This window comes from Cornus florida, unplaced genomic scaffold (assembly GCF_030987335.1).
Source record: "Cornus florida cultivar Cherokee Brave unplaced genomic scaffold, ASM3098733v1 CherokeeBrave_3.0.0_Hap2_Chr03, whole genome shotgun sequence".
Taxonomy (NCBI): Eukaryota; Viridiplantae; Streptophyta; class Magnoliopsida; order Cornales; family Cornaceae; genus Cornus; species Cornus florida.
In genome coordinates, this window is record NW_026775573.1 from 5,271,920 (window position 1) to 5,290,274 (window position 18,355).

An 18,355-nucleotide genomic window follows, 5' to 3' on the forward strand; every position below is an offset into this window, starting at 1 on the left:
TTAGGGTTTCGAAACTTCGTGTAAGTTTTCATGCATTTTCGGTAATTCTAATTTCCTCTTCTCTTCTTTCTTTTTGTTGTTGGATTCATTTGTTCAATTTATTTAAATCCTTAGCTTTGAATTCAAAATTTTGCTTCTTATATTGAATTTACTTGGTGAGAAATGGGTGAGAAATGAGAATTTGTGTTACTGAATCTAACGCGTCTAGTTTTTCTGTGTTTGTTAGCAATTCCATAATGGACACCGGAAACCCTAATACGGGAGAATCAAGCGCGCCATTGGTGGTATTATTCTCTTCATCGTCTGAGGAATTGTTTCTCATTTGGAATTTCTTTGTTCTGAAGCAATCAACTATTGTGCTTTTCATAATTGTTGCCTTTATATATATATATATATATATATACTGAATAACTTGAAAAACTCATGATTCAATGAAGTTTTGAGATCCCAGATAAGGGTGGGGATGTGGAATCGTCGAGTTGGTATTTCTGCAAATAATGCAAAATTTAGGTCTATACCTGTTCTTAAAACCCCAAATAGTACTACCGTTCGCTAGTTATGGAGTTAAAAAAATTCGCTAGATAGTAGTATTTACTACTATCTGTGAACGTGCTTCTAGGTAGTTGTATTAATAAATGGAGTTGCCATCTACTTTAAATTTCATGGATACGTATTGTCAGAAGGATAAAAACCTGTAAATAGTTAGAACATGAGGCAAACGTTAGAATAGGAAGAGTGATGCTATGTAAAGAGAAATGGCACATTCTAAGATATTACTTTGATGCCATTGGCTAGTACTGGGAAGTTCTATGCTTTTTTGGTACTGATTGCCTAATCCAATTGGCCAAGTTATGTAGTAGTTACAAAAAACAAAGAAAGTACTCTGGATCGTTGGCAAGGCTAGCTTGTAAAAGCACAATCCTCTCCTTGACTCCAGAATACCAGGGCCTTAGATTGCCAGCTTAAACGCTAAGAAAAATGATGTGAACAAGACATGATATGGGGACATTGACATTGCAACACTTGAGAGTTCGAACAAGCCTGGTAAGGAGCAAGACACTACATTTAAATATACCTTTTATATAACATATACGAGAAACATTATTTCTTGATAATTAAATCTAATAACGATTGCATGAAATTTGTGACATAGTTTTATAGTCATAATCATCATTGTTATATGTAGATTACATAAGTCTAATAACAATTTGATGATTTCTTTCCTACTCATGCCCAGACCTAAATTTAAAGATTTCTGCATTTTATATTTTCTTTATAAATCTTCAATTATTATATTTTTTACAATTTTTTTATTTTATTTTTTTTGCTAAAAAGAATTTCTACCCAATGTCCAAGGTTTATTAGTAACATGCCAGGAAGTGCATGAGAAGTGGTAGCCAAATATTTTAGATTTAGAATTATATTATACTATACATTTGTTCAAAATGTAGTGGCACTTATCCTCAAGTGTTTCAGAAATGTCGTTATTTGTCATGTGTTGAGTCTGTTGACACAATTGCAGCTCCTCCTGGAACTGTCCTTGCTTTTTAGCTTAAAGTTGGTTATCCAAAATGTATGACACGTACATGGCTTCTCCTTAGAACTGTCCATGCTTTTTAGCAGAAGGTCGAAACCCGAATATTTTAAAGTCATTGACTGGCTTGACAACCAAAAGAACTTGCTTGTCGTTCAAGTTATTGTTCGACATATTGAAAGCAGCCATAATGCTTTCAATTATATTTCTATCTCAACCCAATGGCAACTTGGAAATGGCCTTAACTCTAAATTTTTTCTTCCCATAGTACCATCAGTGATTGGAGATGGGTGACTCCACACTTTCTACCCCTCCATTATGTAAAATCTCAATCTCTGAGTTTTTGTTGGTGTTATAATACTGTCTTCCTGAGCAGTGTTTCTATTTGAAAAAGTTCCGCAACTTTTGGGTATTCTATTTGAAACTGCCTCGTGTAATATGACTCCACATGCATATTATAACAAATTTCTAGTTACATCCATTGGATATTACCGTTAAAAAGGATCTTACATTTTGTAATATGCTGCTCATTGCATCTCTGTCATATCATGCTTTTAATTCTTTTAAGGTCCATGTTTCCCTTCTTGAAAATCTGTTAAGCTAGTCGACTATCTGAAATCTCTGTAACAGCTGCCTTTGTTTGTCAGGCAAACAACGGTTTGAGAAATGACCGTCTTATCCCCCAGTTATTTCCCTCCGTTCCAGCTATCAATGAAGCTGCTTCTTATCTGGTGGAGAAGACCTCATTGTTAACCAGCTGTTTCTCTGATTATTCTGGTGGGCTTTCTCCCTCTCTCTGCTTCTCTCCTTCGTTTTGCTTATCTTATTTTTCGGTATGGAAATATAATATACAAATCAGGTTTATCATCCTGGAAAGTGTTCCTTCATGTCAAGCATTTATTATTTATTTATTTATTTATTTTTAGCATTAATGCGTCTATTAAGATTTATGGGTGTTTATGTTAACAAAGTATATGTTAGTTGAGGAAGGATTTATGAGGATATTGCTGTTTTGATTTATTTTCTATTTATTTTATTTTTTTGTTTATACATGTGTCTGCACTGTCTTTAGCATGTAGCAACATTTGGATTGACAGTTTGCATAAAAATAAATAAATAAATAAATAAATCAGTTTCTTATAATTTGAAAAAATAAATAAATCAAAGTTTAATTACCATCAATGTATAATAAGACTTAATGGCTTCTGGAGTCTGAAAATTTGTCCAATTATGTCTTGCTAAACAATATGTTTTTTTTGGGGCTCTTCTTTTTGGTACAAATATTTGCTTGTCCCTTGAGAGCTTATTCCATTATATGCCTTTTCCTAGAGTTCTCATTTTCACACTTTCTGATTTTTAAGGCCATGGATTGCAATGGCCTACCAATTTGGCCATTTCTGATTTTTATGTTCAAGATTTTTAGATGAGTACTGTTTGCTGTGTTCTATTACTGGCTCTACTTTCTTACAATGAAGATTTTAATTTGGAACCAGGCTGGTTATTTTCTTGCTTGTCAGTATTAGAACTTCTTAGCTCTGCTGATGTTTCCTGGTGGTTTTCTGATTGCATGTTTCCCTTTCCTCTATAAGATCTGGTGTTCTATATATTTGTTTTTTTGCATGGATTTGTTTATAGGCTGTACCTTTCTCCAAGTTAAGCATCATAATTGGTTAAGGTGATCACTTTTTTCTTTTTTGTCCCATGTTGCAGTGGAGCCTTCATACGAGGATCCTGATCAACAGGAAATGGTTACAATTGTTTCTGAAGAATCCCATAGATCTCTTGCTCACACCGATACGTCTCCAAGTGGAAGTCTTTCAGTTTTTTCTGGATCATGTAATATAGCAATTGATGCTCCTCCTACACATGATGGAATAACAAGAAGTTCAGCAGGAGATTTATCTCAAAATGCTAGTACGCTTGTGCAATCAACTCCTTCCAGCCAAAATGGCATTTCTCTTTTCCAAGGGTATTTATTATTTCGATAAGCATGGATGAGTTTCATGATTAAATTTTTTAAAACAAATCTGATGTTAAATATGAACGTAGCACTAAAATGACCTAGTAAAACTTTATTTAAGATGTTTAATTAGATGTGATCTTTGCAATTTCACTAGTCATATGTTTTGTCTTCTTGTATACATAATGTTTGATTTTAAATTTGTTACTTTTTTTTTTTTTTCCTATCCCAATTATCCTTTGCTAGGTTATGACTACTCTATAGGAATGCATTTTTAATCAAAAAAAATGTGGCCAATGGCTATAACGTATATCTGATCTTTTTCCATTTTATTTTTGTGCTGACGCCTGATTAAAAAATTATTTATTTTTTCTTTTGTTTTTTACTTTCCCATTCTTTAATTGTTTCCCCTTGTGCCCTGACAGTACTCTGACCTCCTTAATTTCTTTCTTTCTTTGAAAACATCATCAAATTCCTCTGCAGCCAAGATGTAAGCACTTCTTTCCATTTTCTGTACTACCTCCCTTGTTTGTAAAAGCTGACACTTCAACCACAAAGCCCTTGATTTGTAATAATTATATTAGTGAATGATACATAACATATGAGGGACACTTTATTTAACCTTTGGTATGTGACCTTCCTACCTGACATGATAGGTTTTAGATGTCTTAGAAGTTTCTGGTATCGGTGATGTATTAGAAAACTGTAGGGTATGTAGTACACTTCTAATGTATTATGTACTTCTATTATGATTTCTTCTGGCCAATGTGTGAAGGTTATGTTGTAGGAGAGAACAATATGCAGCCTTGTGTCACACATGCATGGGAAATCTAGTCATTACAGAGAACATGTCTTCTGCCCTGGAACTGAACCATTCAGTTCAACATATGCTACTGGATTTTGTATTTTTGACAAAAATTATGGAGGATTGTGTTCCTCATTGCATGAAACTTCTATATATGTAAGCCTGACTTGCAAAGAAAGTAAATTCTTTTCAACTACTAGGATGAATCGGATTCATGTCAGATGTTTTAAACGAAATAACAAAATGATTTAATATTCATCAGATGCATAAAGATATCCTTTACTTGATGGAGTTACCGATTTGCATAAGCACAATCAGTTTTGTTTAAGATTTATCAATGCGAATGAATTTATCATGGTGATGTTGAACTTCAGCCTCATTGAACGGGCACGAAGGACTGTTCGTGGGTCCGCAGATGACATAGGATGGTTACAACGTGCTTCAGAAATGCCTCCAGTTGAAGATGGAACAGAGAGGTTTATTGAAATACTTGATGATATTAGGTAAAATGAGGTTCTTTACTATTTTCATATGCCTACATTCCCTTGCTTGTTTATGGTTGGTGCTATTTCACATGCCTACATTCCGTGGCTTGGTTACAATTGCTGATTAAGCTGCTTCTCCCTTTATCAGGCATGGTCTACACAAATTGCCAAATTCGGTGGTTTATTTGTTGGTTCCAGGTAGCAAAAAATACTTTATGTCCCAATATAGTAGTAGTACTACTTCAGTTGGGCATGATAGTGTGAGAAACCTTTCTTCCCCAGCTGCTATATGGCATGTCATGCATGTGAAGGTCATTTCTGATGGGTCCCAATGATGGTTGATTCAAACCGCTTAACAAATTACATGTTTGGGTCAATGTATCTCTCATATTTATGTGTTCTGTTTAAGTGTTTCTCTCATTTTGTGCAGAAATATGGTGAAGGTCGTAGGTTAGGATCATCAGTCAGTTAATCTTTATGCTTTTTATTGGGAAGGGGGTTGGCAAATTGGAAGGGGAATATTCTATCTTCAATCCCCTTCTCTATTCCCCCCCTTCCTCCCTTTCCTTTCACTTCCCTACTACTGAATAGATCATTTACCTACAATTGTAAGCATCAGACTAGTAAAAGCATGTGACTCCAATGCGGACTATTGACTCATATGTATGCTTATGTAGGTTAAGCTGCAATGATCGCCTTTTTAATTAACTACCGTAATATATCTTTTATAGTTAGGCCAACTACTCTTACTTTTCCCAAGATATCCAAATGGCGAGATCAGCCTCTGATTCAGTTTCTTTGTCATTTTTGAAATTCTTGATATCGTATGGGTTAAAGGTTCTTGGTAAGACCCGAGACTTTTGTAGTAAAACTAAGCGAGTCTGAAAATGAAATTTAGACTATTAAAATGGGTTTTAGATTAAAATAGTAGTCAAATGTTTGATAGGAATTTATTTCCTACAAATCTCTGATTCAATTGGCCTGGCATCACTTGCATGGCAGAGGTAAGAGAAGGAAGTTCTTTAGCCGTCATGCTCATGATATAATTTCCTTTTCGACTGTTCAGGGTTAATGCAACTTGGGTTGAATCTAAGTGCTCCTTAGTTTTGGTCACATTTATCTGCAGGACTTTTCAGTAACCATGGTCCACTTTACTTTATTAATACAAAAACAAGCTTCTCCAAGATGGGTCTGGCCTGTCATATTGCCAAGATTCACAGCGAGGTATGCTTGGTTACTCCAACTAGTCTGTAATTCTTTGCTCATTGGGTCCCATACTGAACATCTAATATTCAGGCTTCAGTTGCAAAAAATGCTAGAGAGATAAAAGAGTACATTGAGGAAATCTATTGGGGTTCCCAGAAACGTGTCCTGCTTCTTGGACATAGCAAAGGTGGAGTAGATGCAGCTGCTGCTTTATCCATGTACTGGGCTGATTTGAAAGATAAAGTTGCTGGGTTGGCATTAGCTCAGAGTCCATATGGTGGTAGTCCAATTGCTTCAGATATACTGAGAGAGGGACAGCTTGGTGATTATGTTAATGTACGGAAACTCATGGAGATCCTGATCTGTAAAGTAATTAAGGTAAAGTTCTACTTTCTTATTGCTGTGTTCGCATGATATGCCGTGTTTTGTTCCCTATTCTAGTTTTATTTCTCGTGTCTGATCTTTAATTTTGTAGTGTAGAAATTGGTGATACTTTAAAGAGCATCTTTGTAAGCACACTAGAATAGATGTGTAATTTCGTGAACTAGTTCAGCCTTTTTTTCTAAGTTGGGATAGTGTTTCTGTTCAAATTACCCATGGACTCTCACATGACCCTTTGGTACTGGTAACTGAAGCCTGCAGGAGTTGTAGAAATCCCGTGTATCGCTGTGCACACACACACAACTAATTGAGGGAGATACAGAGGTTTTAACCGTTCCTCAGTTTGAAGTTTTTGTTTGCTTTCCTGCTTAATGACAATTACATAATGAGAAGAACCAGTGTTATGCTTATAGGGACACCATGTAAAGTTGCAACGGATGATTTACTTTGCTCAATTCACAAGCGTGTGAAACTGTAGTTCAGAGGACTGATGATGTAAGCCAGGATATATGAAAATTTATAGTAAAATGTGTTTGTGGTGTCCAAAGAAATTTTTGCTGTTAAAGTTCAATTAGGCATGTTCTTTGATCATGTATGCACCAATGCGACAGACACAAACTGGATCAAAACTTGGTTTTCTAGATAATTGTCAGGCCTGTTGCCAATACTTAACAGTAGTCTGAAATGGTTTCCACATCTTATGTTATTGTGTCATGGTGCATTTATATGGAAAACAGTTTTCCTTGACTGAAGAATCTAAGTGGATACTAGTAAACTTTATCTGCTTCTGTTCAAAGAAAATATTGAAATAATTATTTACCCATTGACGGTGGTATTCATGACACTACCAAAGAATTATGTAGGATAATATTCTCAATATACAAGTATTCATGTGCTTGAGAATTATGTAGGATAATATTTTCAATATGTTCATTTGATCAGTGTTTCATTGATGAAAGCATTCTAATCTTTAAAGCTGTTTTGAAGGGTGACATGCAAGCTCTAGAAGATCTGACTTATGAGAAGAGGAAAGAATTCCTGAGCAAAAACCCTTTGCCACGAGAACTCCCTGTTGTTTCATGTCATACAGAAGCCAGCATTTCTCCTGCAGTTTTGGCCACGTTATCTCGAGTTGCACATGCAGAAGTACCCATGGTTGCCCCACTATCTGCAGGCCAACCTGCAAAACTCCCCGTGGTGATGCCCCTTGGTGCTGCAATGGCTGCATGTGCCCAGCTACTTCAGGTCAGGTACGGCGAGAAGAGTGACGGGCTTGTAACTCGTCGGGATGCAGAAGTCCCTGGCTCTGTTGTCGTGAGGCCACAGCGTAAACTCGATCATGCTTGGATGGTCTATTCATCATTGAATGATGACCCTTCTGAAGCAGATGCATCTCAAGTCTGTGAGGCTCTTCTGACATTGCTTGTTGAAGTTGGACAGAAAAAAAGACATGAACTTGCCAAGAAAGATGAATGAGGCCAAATATAATCCCACTTTTCGTTTTGTAATAATGAGGCCAATATAATTCACTTTTCATTTTGTAACCAGGATCCAACACAATAATAGAATTGTTCAGTCTTAGATTTTTTATTTCAAATCTTATATATCTAGATAAGTATGTATCTATCCAAAATATATGCAATTAGGATCTTTGTATTCGGCTCAATCCTTTTAGTAAAAGATTGGGCCGAGTTTAATTGCAATTCACCAATATAATTCACTTTTAATTTTGTAATCGTGTTAGTTTTCTCTATAGTCTTCCCGTAATTTTGTAATCATGAGGCCAACATTATTCACTTTTCATTTTGTAATTATGATATTTTTGGTAGTACTATTCAGTCTTCATTGAATATATTTGTTGCTCCTTCGGAACTGTATTATACAATATTCTTCATTTTTTTTTTTACTAGTTGGAGTATTCTTTGTTCATATTGTCAGTTCTTGGATCACAAGCGGCTTCATTTCTTTTGAGGAAAGATCACAAGCTTATTTTTTAATTGGTCATTTATGTCAAAAATAAAGGAGTCGGGTCCTTGATTATATTTTGCATAAATAACTAAATGAATGAATAAAAAATATTCGGTTAGATTTTTACTTGCTGTGTCGAATTGTAATTGTCCAGGATCATGTAATTCTGGACCATGTAATAAATTTTTAGATTATGGATGTAGTCAGTCAGTCATACAAAAGAGTTCAAGGGCATATTTAGGAATGGGCTCTGGTGGATTTGTGCCCACCCAAAAAATATATATATATATATAAAGTCAATTTTAGCCCAGTCCAATATTATATTACTAGTATTAGCCCACCCCCATTAACAATTCCAGGATCAGCCCTTTAGGGAGGAGCTCCAATCTCATTCCCAAAAGTACTAGACTGCGTCATTTAAACAACAAAAATGTGATAAGAACACACCAAAACCCACACCCCACCTGACACTCAACAACCATTTGAGCCAGGTGAAGTCACAGGATCTTCGACCTCCATTCAGTAAAGTAAAAAATCAAACAAGCACCTCAATGATTCACAGCAAGACAATTCATTAACTCAATAATTTGTTTTGTAGTAACACATCAAATTTAGTATGACCACATATATAACTGAAATTTCTGTTGTGGAAATTACGTAATCTTCCTCCACGTGTATGCCGAAAAGAAAGCCGCTTGTTTTACCAATATATCAATCAACACTTGGTCGAAGCCATCCTGTAAAAATATCATGTCAATACAAAATCACAAAACATGAGAAAGATATGATCACAGTTTTCATATATGCTTTTAAATGAAAACCTCAAAAGTTAAAAAGGCATATGACCATGAAAGCGTGTGCTGTCCAATCCATAATCAAGCTTTGGACATGGAGAATTATACCAAAGTGGATAACATTCCCGCCATGTTGTAATTTGGTGCATACAAAATTCAACTATAAAATCTCATACTTAAATAGTTAAATGCAATCCCCCAACATCACAATATTATCCATTTCGATATTACTATATGCAATCCCCCAACATCTCTCTCTCTCTCTCTCTCTCTCTCAACATGCACTTTCTGGTTCATACCTCATCAGTTCTCTAGGCAGCTCATCCATCTTAGCAATATCATCTTCCATGACACCATCCGTTGTTGCCTTATTGGCATTTCCTAACGCTAAAGAATCCGCAATCTCTTTGAGACCCTGCAAAAACAAACATAATGTAACTCGGTTTCAAATGAAGTTGCATACATGTTTACACAAGAATCGTCTTCCTCCTTTCACTTGTCAAAATATATAGATAAATAAATTGAGAAAACCAAATTTCAACATCTTCAATCTACATTGCTCATACTGGAATAATTACAATAACTTATAACAAACAATTATAGATTATAGATTCATTGGAAATCCAAGGCCTTTATAAATTTTAGATTTCTTAAGATGACATAAAATGCACATAAAGCCCTTTACTAAGTCCAATTACGATTAAAGAAGAACACTAGATTCTGAAACAATTAATTCTTAGGTCTGCCTAACATGATCTTTAGTTAATATCCTCCTTCATTGGATTAGTGCTCGGAAATTTACATCAAAATCTAAGTGTGCAATTTGAATGATTTAAATTTCGTTCCCAAGTTCAAAATAATAATTGATATTACACAAAATCAAACATACATTTATGGTAAAAACCAATTTGTGACTTGTGATTACATGAAAATGGCGTTTAACTTTAGAGAAACTTGAAAAAAAAAACCCTCCCTAAACTGTCATTCTGTGCAAATAAACCCCTAAACTATGTTTTTTTTTTTGGTTGCAAATAAAACCTTGAGCTATCACAGTTTTTGCAAGTTATCCCCCACTGCCTCTGCAAATGCAAAGCATATGTTCATTTGTTCCTCTATTCAGAGAACACCCTTTATGACCATTTTGCCAGACCCGACCTTACTCATTATAACCCATACTACTGCTATTTAAAACCTAAAAGTGCATACAATCTGTCAAGTCCTGGATATATATATATATATATTTTCTGGTTACTTTGACAGATAAAAGCTAGACATCTAACAAAACCTACCCATTGAAGATCTGGAGTTAAGCTGAAGAGATAGTTTTGCTTCTTGAGGATGATTGAGATATGAGATGGAGAAATGAAAAATTAGATTAATGGAAGTTGATATGGGGTAGACGGAGTTTGGGTCAATCAAAGTTGCCAAAGGGGAGTTGACAAGCTATGATAATGCAGCAGTGAAATGAAGCACTCAGATTGAATTAGGGTATGCTAAACGACTGAAACGACGTCATTTCAATCAACAACTAAAAAAGGGGCAAGCCCGTGCACGAGGCTCCCGCCATTGCGGGGTCTAGGGAGGTCATATGTACGTAGCCTTACCCCCGCATGCTGAGAGGCTGTTTCCGTGATTTGAATCCATGACCTCCAAGTCACAATGGAGCAACCTTAGTATTGAAAAATCAACAACTATTTGGTAAAATTATTTATTCTTTCACAAAAGGACAAACAAGTCGTTTCATACTCCTCTTGACCTCCCTTTCTGATTGTGGCCTTATTTGCAGATTTACCATAGTTTGGGACAATTTTACGCAGTTCAAGGGGGTTATTGCAATTAACCCTTAAACTTTATAAGCAAGCAATATAAGAGCTAATGAGGTAGTAAAATCTTTGAAGGAAAATATCATCATCAACTAGATTGTGATACAAGAAACGTAGACTCTATTTCTGGTATGACTAGCTTATATATGAATAAATCCGGAAACAAAAAAACTTATAATTTAAAAAATAAACCTTGAGACTTGGACTTTCTGAAGATGTGAGATAAGCATGAGACCGGCCAGAAAGTTTAAATTGTTCCTGCAAGAACATGCGAAACAAACAATTATAAACGAATGCTTATAGAGGATAGGACCAACTCTTAGTTGAGACTTAAATATAAAAACCATAAAAAAATTGACAAAACTAATACTGAAGAAGTTCCAAGTGAACAATTTTGCCCACTACATAGATAGATTTATGTCTTAAATTAATCGCAGTGAAAAGACATATGCCATTACTGTAGCGGATACAATAATCATGTGATTGATGAAAGTCTCGCCACAAAGAGCAGGTAGCATATGAAATGACATCATTAACATGCGAATTACAATGTAGTGATGATATAAATAAGTTACATCGTTCTCCATTCAAGGCAGCCATTTGTTGTCATGGTATCAAACACACATCACAAGTTGCATGTTCAAACCTCTCTGCTCATACAATACATTATTGTGTTCAAATCACTAACGGGATAAGTCAAACTATGTAGAGGACATTTTGATATAAATAAGTAACATCACTCTACCAGCTCGAGCTTTTAGAGCTGATGGTTATCTATAATGTGATCGCACTAAGACAGTCACGAAATCACCCTGCTACCTTAAAAGTATGACATACACAAATCAGTTAAGCTGCCAGTCTATCTTCAAAAAATTCAGCCAACAGGAACCCAAAAACAGTCAGCAGAAAACTTGAAACTTATGTAGCAACCAGTACAAACCTGCAGTCTTTGAGGCATTTTCACTTTTCTTCCATCAGCAACGTTGCAGAGGTATGCAATGCCTAGATTCGTGTCATCCTGTTGCCAAACTTCTGTAAGTATTACCCTCAGCAGATAATTAAAGATGAAGTGCTAAAATTTAAGCATCAACATAATGCCAGATCAAAAGGCCGTTTCCCTCAGTAGGATATGTAGAATACAACTTATAATTACAAATACCAAGATCAACCAAGTGAAGGTAAAACTGAAAATAAGATCAGATAAGCCTTCTTTTCTTTTCTTTTGTGTGTGTGAGAGGGGGTTGATGAGGGCATGGCTCACACCTGTTACCTTAGGTTCTTAAATTGACGACATAAATTAAGTTGATGTTTCTTTAGTAAAACAGTTTAAGCCAAAATAATAAATTGCCAGGATTGCTTGGTTCATAATTTATTATTATTTTTAAGCTTTACCAACTCAACTTAATAAAGCCATAAGGAGTCTGAAAGGTATTATATTGACAGTCAAAACTGACAAAACTCTCGTTTTCTGGTTTGGAACCGGTTGTAAGGAGCCGTTAATAGGTACAACATGACTTTTTATTTTTTAAATCTCTTACAATAGGCTGCCGATTCAAACACCAATATATATATATATATATATATATATATATATATATATATATATATATTAAAAAAGTTATATATTGAAAATAAGAATGCTAGGTTTCAGATTAATGAATTGGTATAGCTTTTGCTGAGGTAAATGAGTTTGTGGATAGCTCGAGAGCTTAAAGGTTTTTTTGTCCTTTTGAATTGTAAACTTCTCAAGGGCTGAAATAAGAACTGAAGGTGAATTTTTGGTCAATGGGTCATAGTGCCATACTAAAATATGCTTTGTTATTTCAGATCAGATAAAACAAGGAACAAGTTTCACCTGCTTATATTCCAACGAACAAATCTTCCCATCCTGCAAACCAAAAAACAATCATGAAAAAAGAGAGCAATCAACAAGAAGTAAAGAAAGACTTCCAGAATAATAAATAACTAACTAATGGCAGGAAAATTTGTCACTGTATGCTAAGGATGTTGTACTGTGTCAACTACCAAAGCATTAGCCACTCCGAAATAAGTCTCTGATGTCTTTTCTTGTAGTTATTAATGATCCAGTTATCATATTACTAGGATGCCGATCTGTATCAAGACTGAAAGGTCAATGCTTTGCTATCATATTACTAGGATCCCGATCTCTATCAAGAGTGAAAGGTCAATGCTTTAGAGTCTAAAAGAGAGTGGGACTCCCTTCCGTTTGACACTAGAGTCATTATGATCAGTGTTTTTAAAGGAGAGGCAGGAGTTCGCATAAGTTCAGAAAAGGGGAAAAAAACAGGTACCCAATGTTTCAAGAGCACAAATACTCCATATGAGTGCAAAGCTTACAAATGAACAGCTCCACTTGTCAAAGATAGTTAGACCTTATATTCCATGTTGTATATGAGTGAGTGAGAGAGAGAGAGAGTTCTATACTGCATTATCCAAATGCTTAAACAGAGACTCTTATTTTCTCATTCTTAAACTCCATCTTCTCAAGTGCATGCTGCGTGACTTTAGTTTATATAGAAAAGCAGGCAGTGTGCAATGACCACTCTACCAATAACAATTAAGACTCTGGTTATCCCTCTGAAGATGCCATATGAAGTTCCCAAATTAAAAAAACAAGCTAGCCCCTATCTCGTATCAAATCCAGTCCACATCAAAGAAACAAAACAAGTAGTTCGCATCACCCAATCCACCCGTAAAACCGAATATGTAGTTAACACACTCTGAAAAACCCTCGAGAGTGAAGGCACAAGCTTTTAAGATCTTAAACTATTCAGCAGTCCAACAAAAGCTGGAAGTACAAGAAGGGGTTCACAAAGTCGAGATTTTCCTGATGATTTCTAGAGATACTTAAAAAAATAAGACAATCTGAATGATTTGATTCTTAAAGCTTATGTTAATCAGCTAACCTTAATTTCTTAAAGTTTGAAATATTAATTCAATACAAATGGCCTTTAACATTATGATTTGTTCCTTTTAGTACAAGAACATACCCTTCCTTTGGGACTTTTCTCCATCTAAGATCTTTTGACAAATTAGATGAAATCAAACTCACAAATTTCTTCTGAATTGATACCAAGTGTGAGATCTAAAATTTCAAAATGTACAACTCACCAAGCCAGAAACCATTCTCCGTAGTTCATCCAAGTCGATTCCAATATGAGAAAGATCATCGCGAACATCAGTAACCTGTTTCAAATGTTTGATAAAAAATAGTTATGCCGTTCCTGAGCAGATTTAAATCATAATCAGATTCTTTGATCAGCCTGCCCAAATATACACATAAAGACATCACAGAACCCCTCTCATGCATGTACCTCATTCCTAATTATCTTCGATATCTCCACCTGATCATCCAGTTTCCCATCCAAGTTCTCGATTCGCTGTGTCAAATGTCTCTTTGTTGCCTGGTCAAAAGACAAGATTTAGCAACAATTGACTAGCTGCAAACGAATTCCATAAATGTTTATGAAGTGTTAAAATGAAGATTGCAACTTGGCACAAATTTACTTCAAAAGGAAAACAATTTTTTAACAAACAAATCTTGTATGTATGTAAAAAGGGCTCACTTATTTTTTAACAATTTTTTTCCCTAATTAAAGGGCTCACTTATTTTGGTCTAGTCCGCTCTGACAGACAACAAGAAACGTGCCTATATAACAGAGATCAATGATTTGTGGTGCTTCTCATGTGGAGATAAGCTTCTTTACATTGAAGTTCTCATAGAAGAATCACTAGGAGCCAGATGTAACAAACTGTTATGACTTGATTCTAACACGGTAACGCACTCCCATAATAAGTGTCCGCCTTTCCATAATTAGCTGTCATAAAATAATTGTTCCAATTCAAAAGTCAAGGTACAATATTTTACAACATTCCCAATTTACACTTCTTGCATCGGACTTATAAAAACAAAACATCAATCACATCGCTTGGACCCACCATCGGTAGATTTGGTAATTTATTCACAACTACCAATGCAATAACAGAATACTAAAAACTACACCTTAAAAAAGATAGGTTCCCAAAAAGAGACACTCAGAATGGGACGGAAAGAGTACAAGACAAGTATATGTCTACTAACATAAAAATGTGGAAGTACCTCTCCACAATAACGTGCCTTCAATTTAAAAAATATTGTCAGGTTGGTTCTTTTTTAATGCTGAAACAAACATCAAATTTTATTTGACATGGAACTAAATTATTTTTCATCATTATGTTTATGACAAAACATAATGCTTGGTTCAAGCAACAACAAGATAATGGACAAAAAAATGCATATTCAGCACGATTCATGATACATGTAAAGGCACAACAATGAACAATGTAGTAGAGCTAAGTAGATCTATTAGTTAATCACAATAGACTTCATTGTCAGGTCATAATGCACAACTACCATCAAAGAAACTACTAAATAGAGCATCAAATAAGAAGAAATTATAATCTGTGAACTTACCGCAAGAGCCTCGGATACATTTTCCAGATGTTTGGTCAAGTTTGAAACAGCACTTGACATATTACGCTTTGTTACATACATAAGGTCTGAAAATGAAATACCCTAAGAATTTTTTAAAAAGCAAAACAAAAGATTGAGTTAGTCTCTTCAAATAATCAATTTACATGAAAAGAAGAATCAATTTACATGAAAAGTAAACACACAACGATCTCTTAAAAAAAAAGGAAAAGGAAAAGGCAGGACATTCAACAGAAAGTAACCATTCCCAAAACTGGGAAAGAAAAAAAAAAAAAAGTAGTCCACAAAGATACTGGAAAGAAACAACAAAAAATCAGTTTTTTTTTTTTATAAAAAAAAGATGTAGTTTTTTATCCTACCTTCCACCACATGTATCCGTAACCCAATGCACCTACGGCAGCAGCTGGTACTACAAGAGATGTTATGTTTCCTGCATGTGTAAAAAGACAAGACAAGAAAAAGACAAGAACAAATGAAAAAGAAAGAAAAAGTGAGATGTAAAAACAAATAGATAAAATGATATCAACAAAAAAAAAAAAAAAAAAAGTGTCCAGATCTCTAATACTAGTATCGAGAGTGCAGGTATAGAATTTATCAACTGAAAAAAAATGCATATATAATCATGATGCATGATCGTGTTACTTATATTATAAGTGAAAAGGAAACAGAGTAACAGTATTATAAGCTATAATAAAGTATAGATAGGAGATACCGATTTGTCCAGAATCCCCATTCAGAACTGTTATCTGTCGTGCGGAGGCCAGTTGTCGGACCTCCATTGCTAATCGACGCACCTACAAGACAGCCAAGAAAGAAATCAAATACAAGAGAATAAATATCTCAATTAAGAATGGGACACACAGCGATATAAGTAACTAAGAATGGACTGCTATAAGTAATACAACATTATGCAGTTGCTTTAGCTCTTAATTATTCCATGATAACAAAATGAACTTAATGGATCAATAACATTTTGATATCAAAGTTTACTGCAGCACGGAGAGCAATTTAAGGTCACTACTTCCAATGATATATAAAATTCATATAGTCTGCAAGTAATGAGAAACTAAAAACCAATCCCGGCGTTCAGATCTGGATTCTATAACGTATACATTTTAAGATAGCCCCCCAAAAAAAACACATTTTACCATATTATATAGAGCGCATCATCTTCAGCAACAAAGCAATACTCCCTAACATGGCCTCTAAGAAGGTAGGCTCAAATGTAAAGCTCATAAGCCAAACCCATGCATCAATAAAATTTCATATAACAACATCCATTGTTATCTAAACATAACTCCACATTTTCTTAGATAAGTAAAGGTAAATCCTAAAAATACACAACTTATGTAAAAAGGAGAGCTACACCAAAAAAACCAAAAATTTTGCCAAATCTTAGAGAGAAAAAAAAAATAAATAAATAAATGAAGTCAATTTTGTCATTCCAGTTTTCATTCCTATTAGCAAAAATGATTAAGAAACAATAAAATAATTCATTGTTCAATTTAGCTGCTTTCTATCATAAAAGACACCTGTGCAGTAATTGCATCCCCCGAGTCAGCATTTGACGAATCCTCAGGCGCATCCAACCTTTTCAACAGTGACTGCCAAGAACCAAATTAACATTTAAATTAGTTCACTTAAACATTAAACTGAACATACACATAAGATAATCAACCAAAATCAAAATTGTCTCTCTTGGTTAGAAATCAAACCCAATCATGCCAATTGAAAATTCACCATGTATTAAACTATAATACCAATTTGTTCCTTCGCTACACACACGAAAATTGCGTTTTGTTTCATTTGGTCTATATTTGAATTTGCACAACACAACATAAGACCAGATCAGTGAGGAAGTGATAATCGAGTACCTGAACTTCGCCGACTATATCAGATACTTTACCATTCTTCATAAGGACCGAACCAGTGTAGCCTGTACATGTATATACACACGCAGTCACATACAAAACGAAGTCGAAATTAAAAGGCAGGACAGTTGGGTAACGAAATCAATCACCTATGTTGTTCATACATATGCATATAGATATACATATACAAACAGATATATTATATACCTGCTCCAGCTAGGAACAGGATCCTAGAAAACCCTATGCCAGTTTGCATCGCCATCGCCGGAACCCTAGACACAGCTTTCTCCTTCTCCGACCAGAGGTGAAACGTTCGGAGCAATAGAGTTGGGTTTGTTTATATACTTACTTATTTAGAACGACGCCGTTTCCTTTGTATGTCGGCGACATTTTTGACCCTCACCCGACTGTGTGAAATGGGCCTTGTGGTGCAAAAATACACGTGCGGATTGTGAGTTCATAAAACAAATAAATTTAGTTGACTTGATTATTTTTTTAAGAAAGTTAATATATTATTCCCAAAAAATTATTTTTTAACATTATATGGTGCTCCTATTTATTCAAGCGTGTAACGTTTGTCCTTTGATGTGATGATATATCGAAATAGTGTCAAAATTAGATATATCTTTGATCATTTCCTTATATCCGTCCTTTGTAGTTGAATCAAAACTAAGTCTAAGAACTGTCCTTTACAATTGTGTGAGTTCATATGAAAATCTAGTACAATGATACCTTGAGGTTTGTCTAGGGAAATTCTGAAATTTCAAAAATAAGTATGTATGGACCTTTAATACCGAAAGTCATATATATATATATACACACACGCACATATATATACATATTTGCATTATGTTTTAAGTTTGAGACCCTTTCAAATTGGAGCTCCTATGCGACCGCTTTGTTTGTCAAGTAAGGGACTTGTCGTTCTCTCTCCCTCATCTTTTCCGAAAAAGATCGCTCATTTTCTCTCCTCTTGCTCATTCTCACAATTAGGAGAATGTTTAATCATGGGAAAACATTCATTTTTGGAATGAAA

The 18,355-nt window shown here is 34.9% G+C and overlaps 2 protein-coding genes across 2 annotated transcripts; one reads left to right on the top strand and one right to left on the bottom strand.

The window, feature by feature from the left end:
* Positions 1-232: 232 nt before the first annotated feature.
* On the top strand, positions 233-8,106 carry LOC132299162 (uncharacterized). Its single transcript, XM_059795640.1, has 8 exons — positions 233-284; positions 2,182-2,311; positions 3,245-3,503; positions 4,674-4,802; positions 4,933-4,982; positions 5,911-6,008; positions 6,081-6,368; positions 7,359-8,106. The coding sequence occupies exons 1-8, from the start codon at positions 237-239 to the stop codon at positions 7,845-7,847; spliced, it is 1,491 nt and encodes a 496-aa protein (XP_059651623.1). The 5' UTR covers positions 233-236; the 3' UTR covers positions 7,848-8,106.
* Positions 8,107-8,700: 594 nt separating this feature from the next.
* LOC132299163 (uncharacterized) lies at positions 8,701-17,684 on the bottom strand. The gene is made up of 13 exons (XM_059795641.1): positions 17,527-17,684; positions 17,323-17,384; positions 16,981-17,052; positions 16,161-16,242; positions 15,808-15,878; positions 15,431-15,532; positions 14,292-14,381; positions 14,089-14,163; positions 12,812-12,844; positions 11,897-11,974; positions 11,149-11,214; positions 9,433-9,548; positions 8,701-9,076 (listed from the first exon to the last, which is right to left on the bottom strand). The coding sequence occupies exons 1-13, from the start codon at positions 17,579-17,581 to the stop codon at positions 9,055-9,057; spliced, it is 924 nt and encodes a 307-aa protein (XP_059651624.1). The 5' UTR covers positions 17,582-17,684; the 3' UTR covers positions 8,701-9,054.
* Between the last annotated feature and the right edge of the window lie 671 nt (positions 17,685-18,355).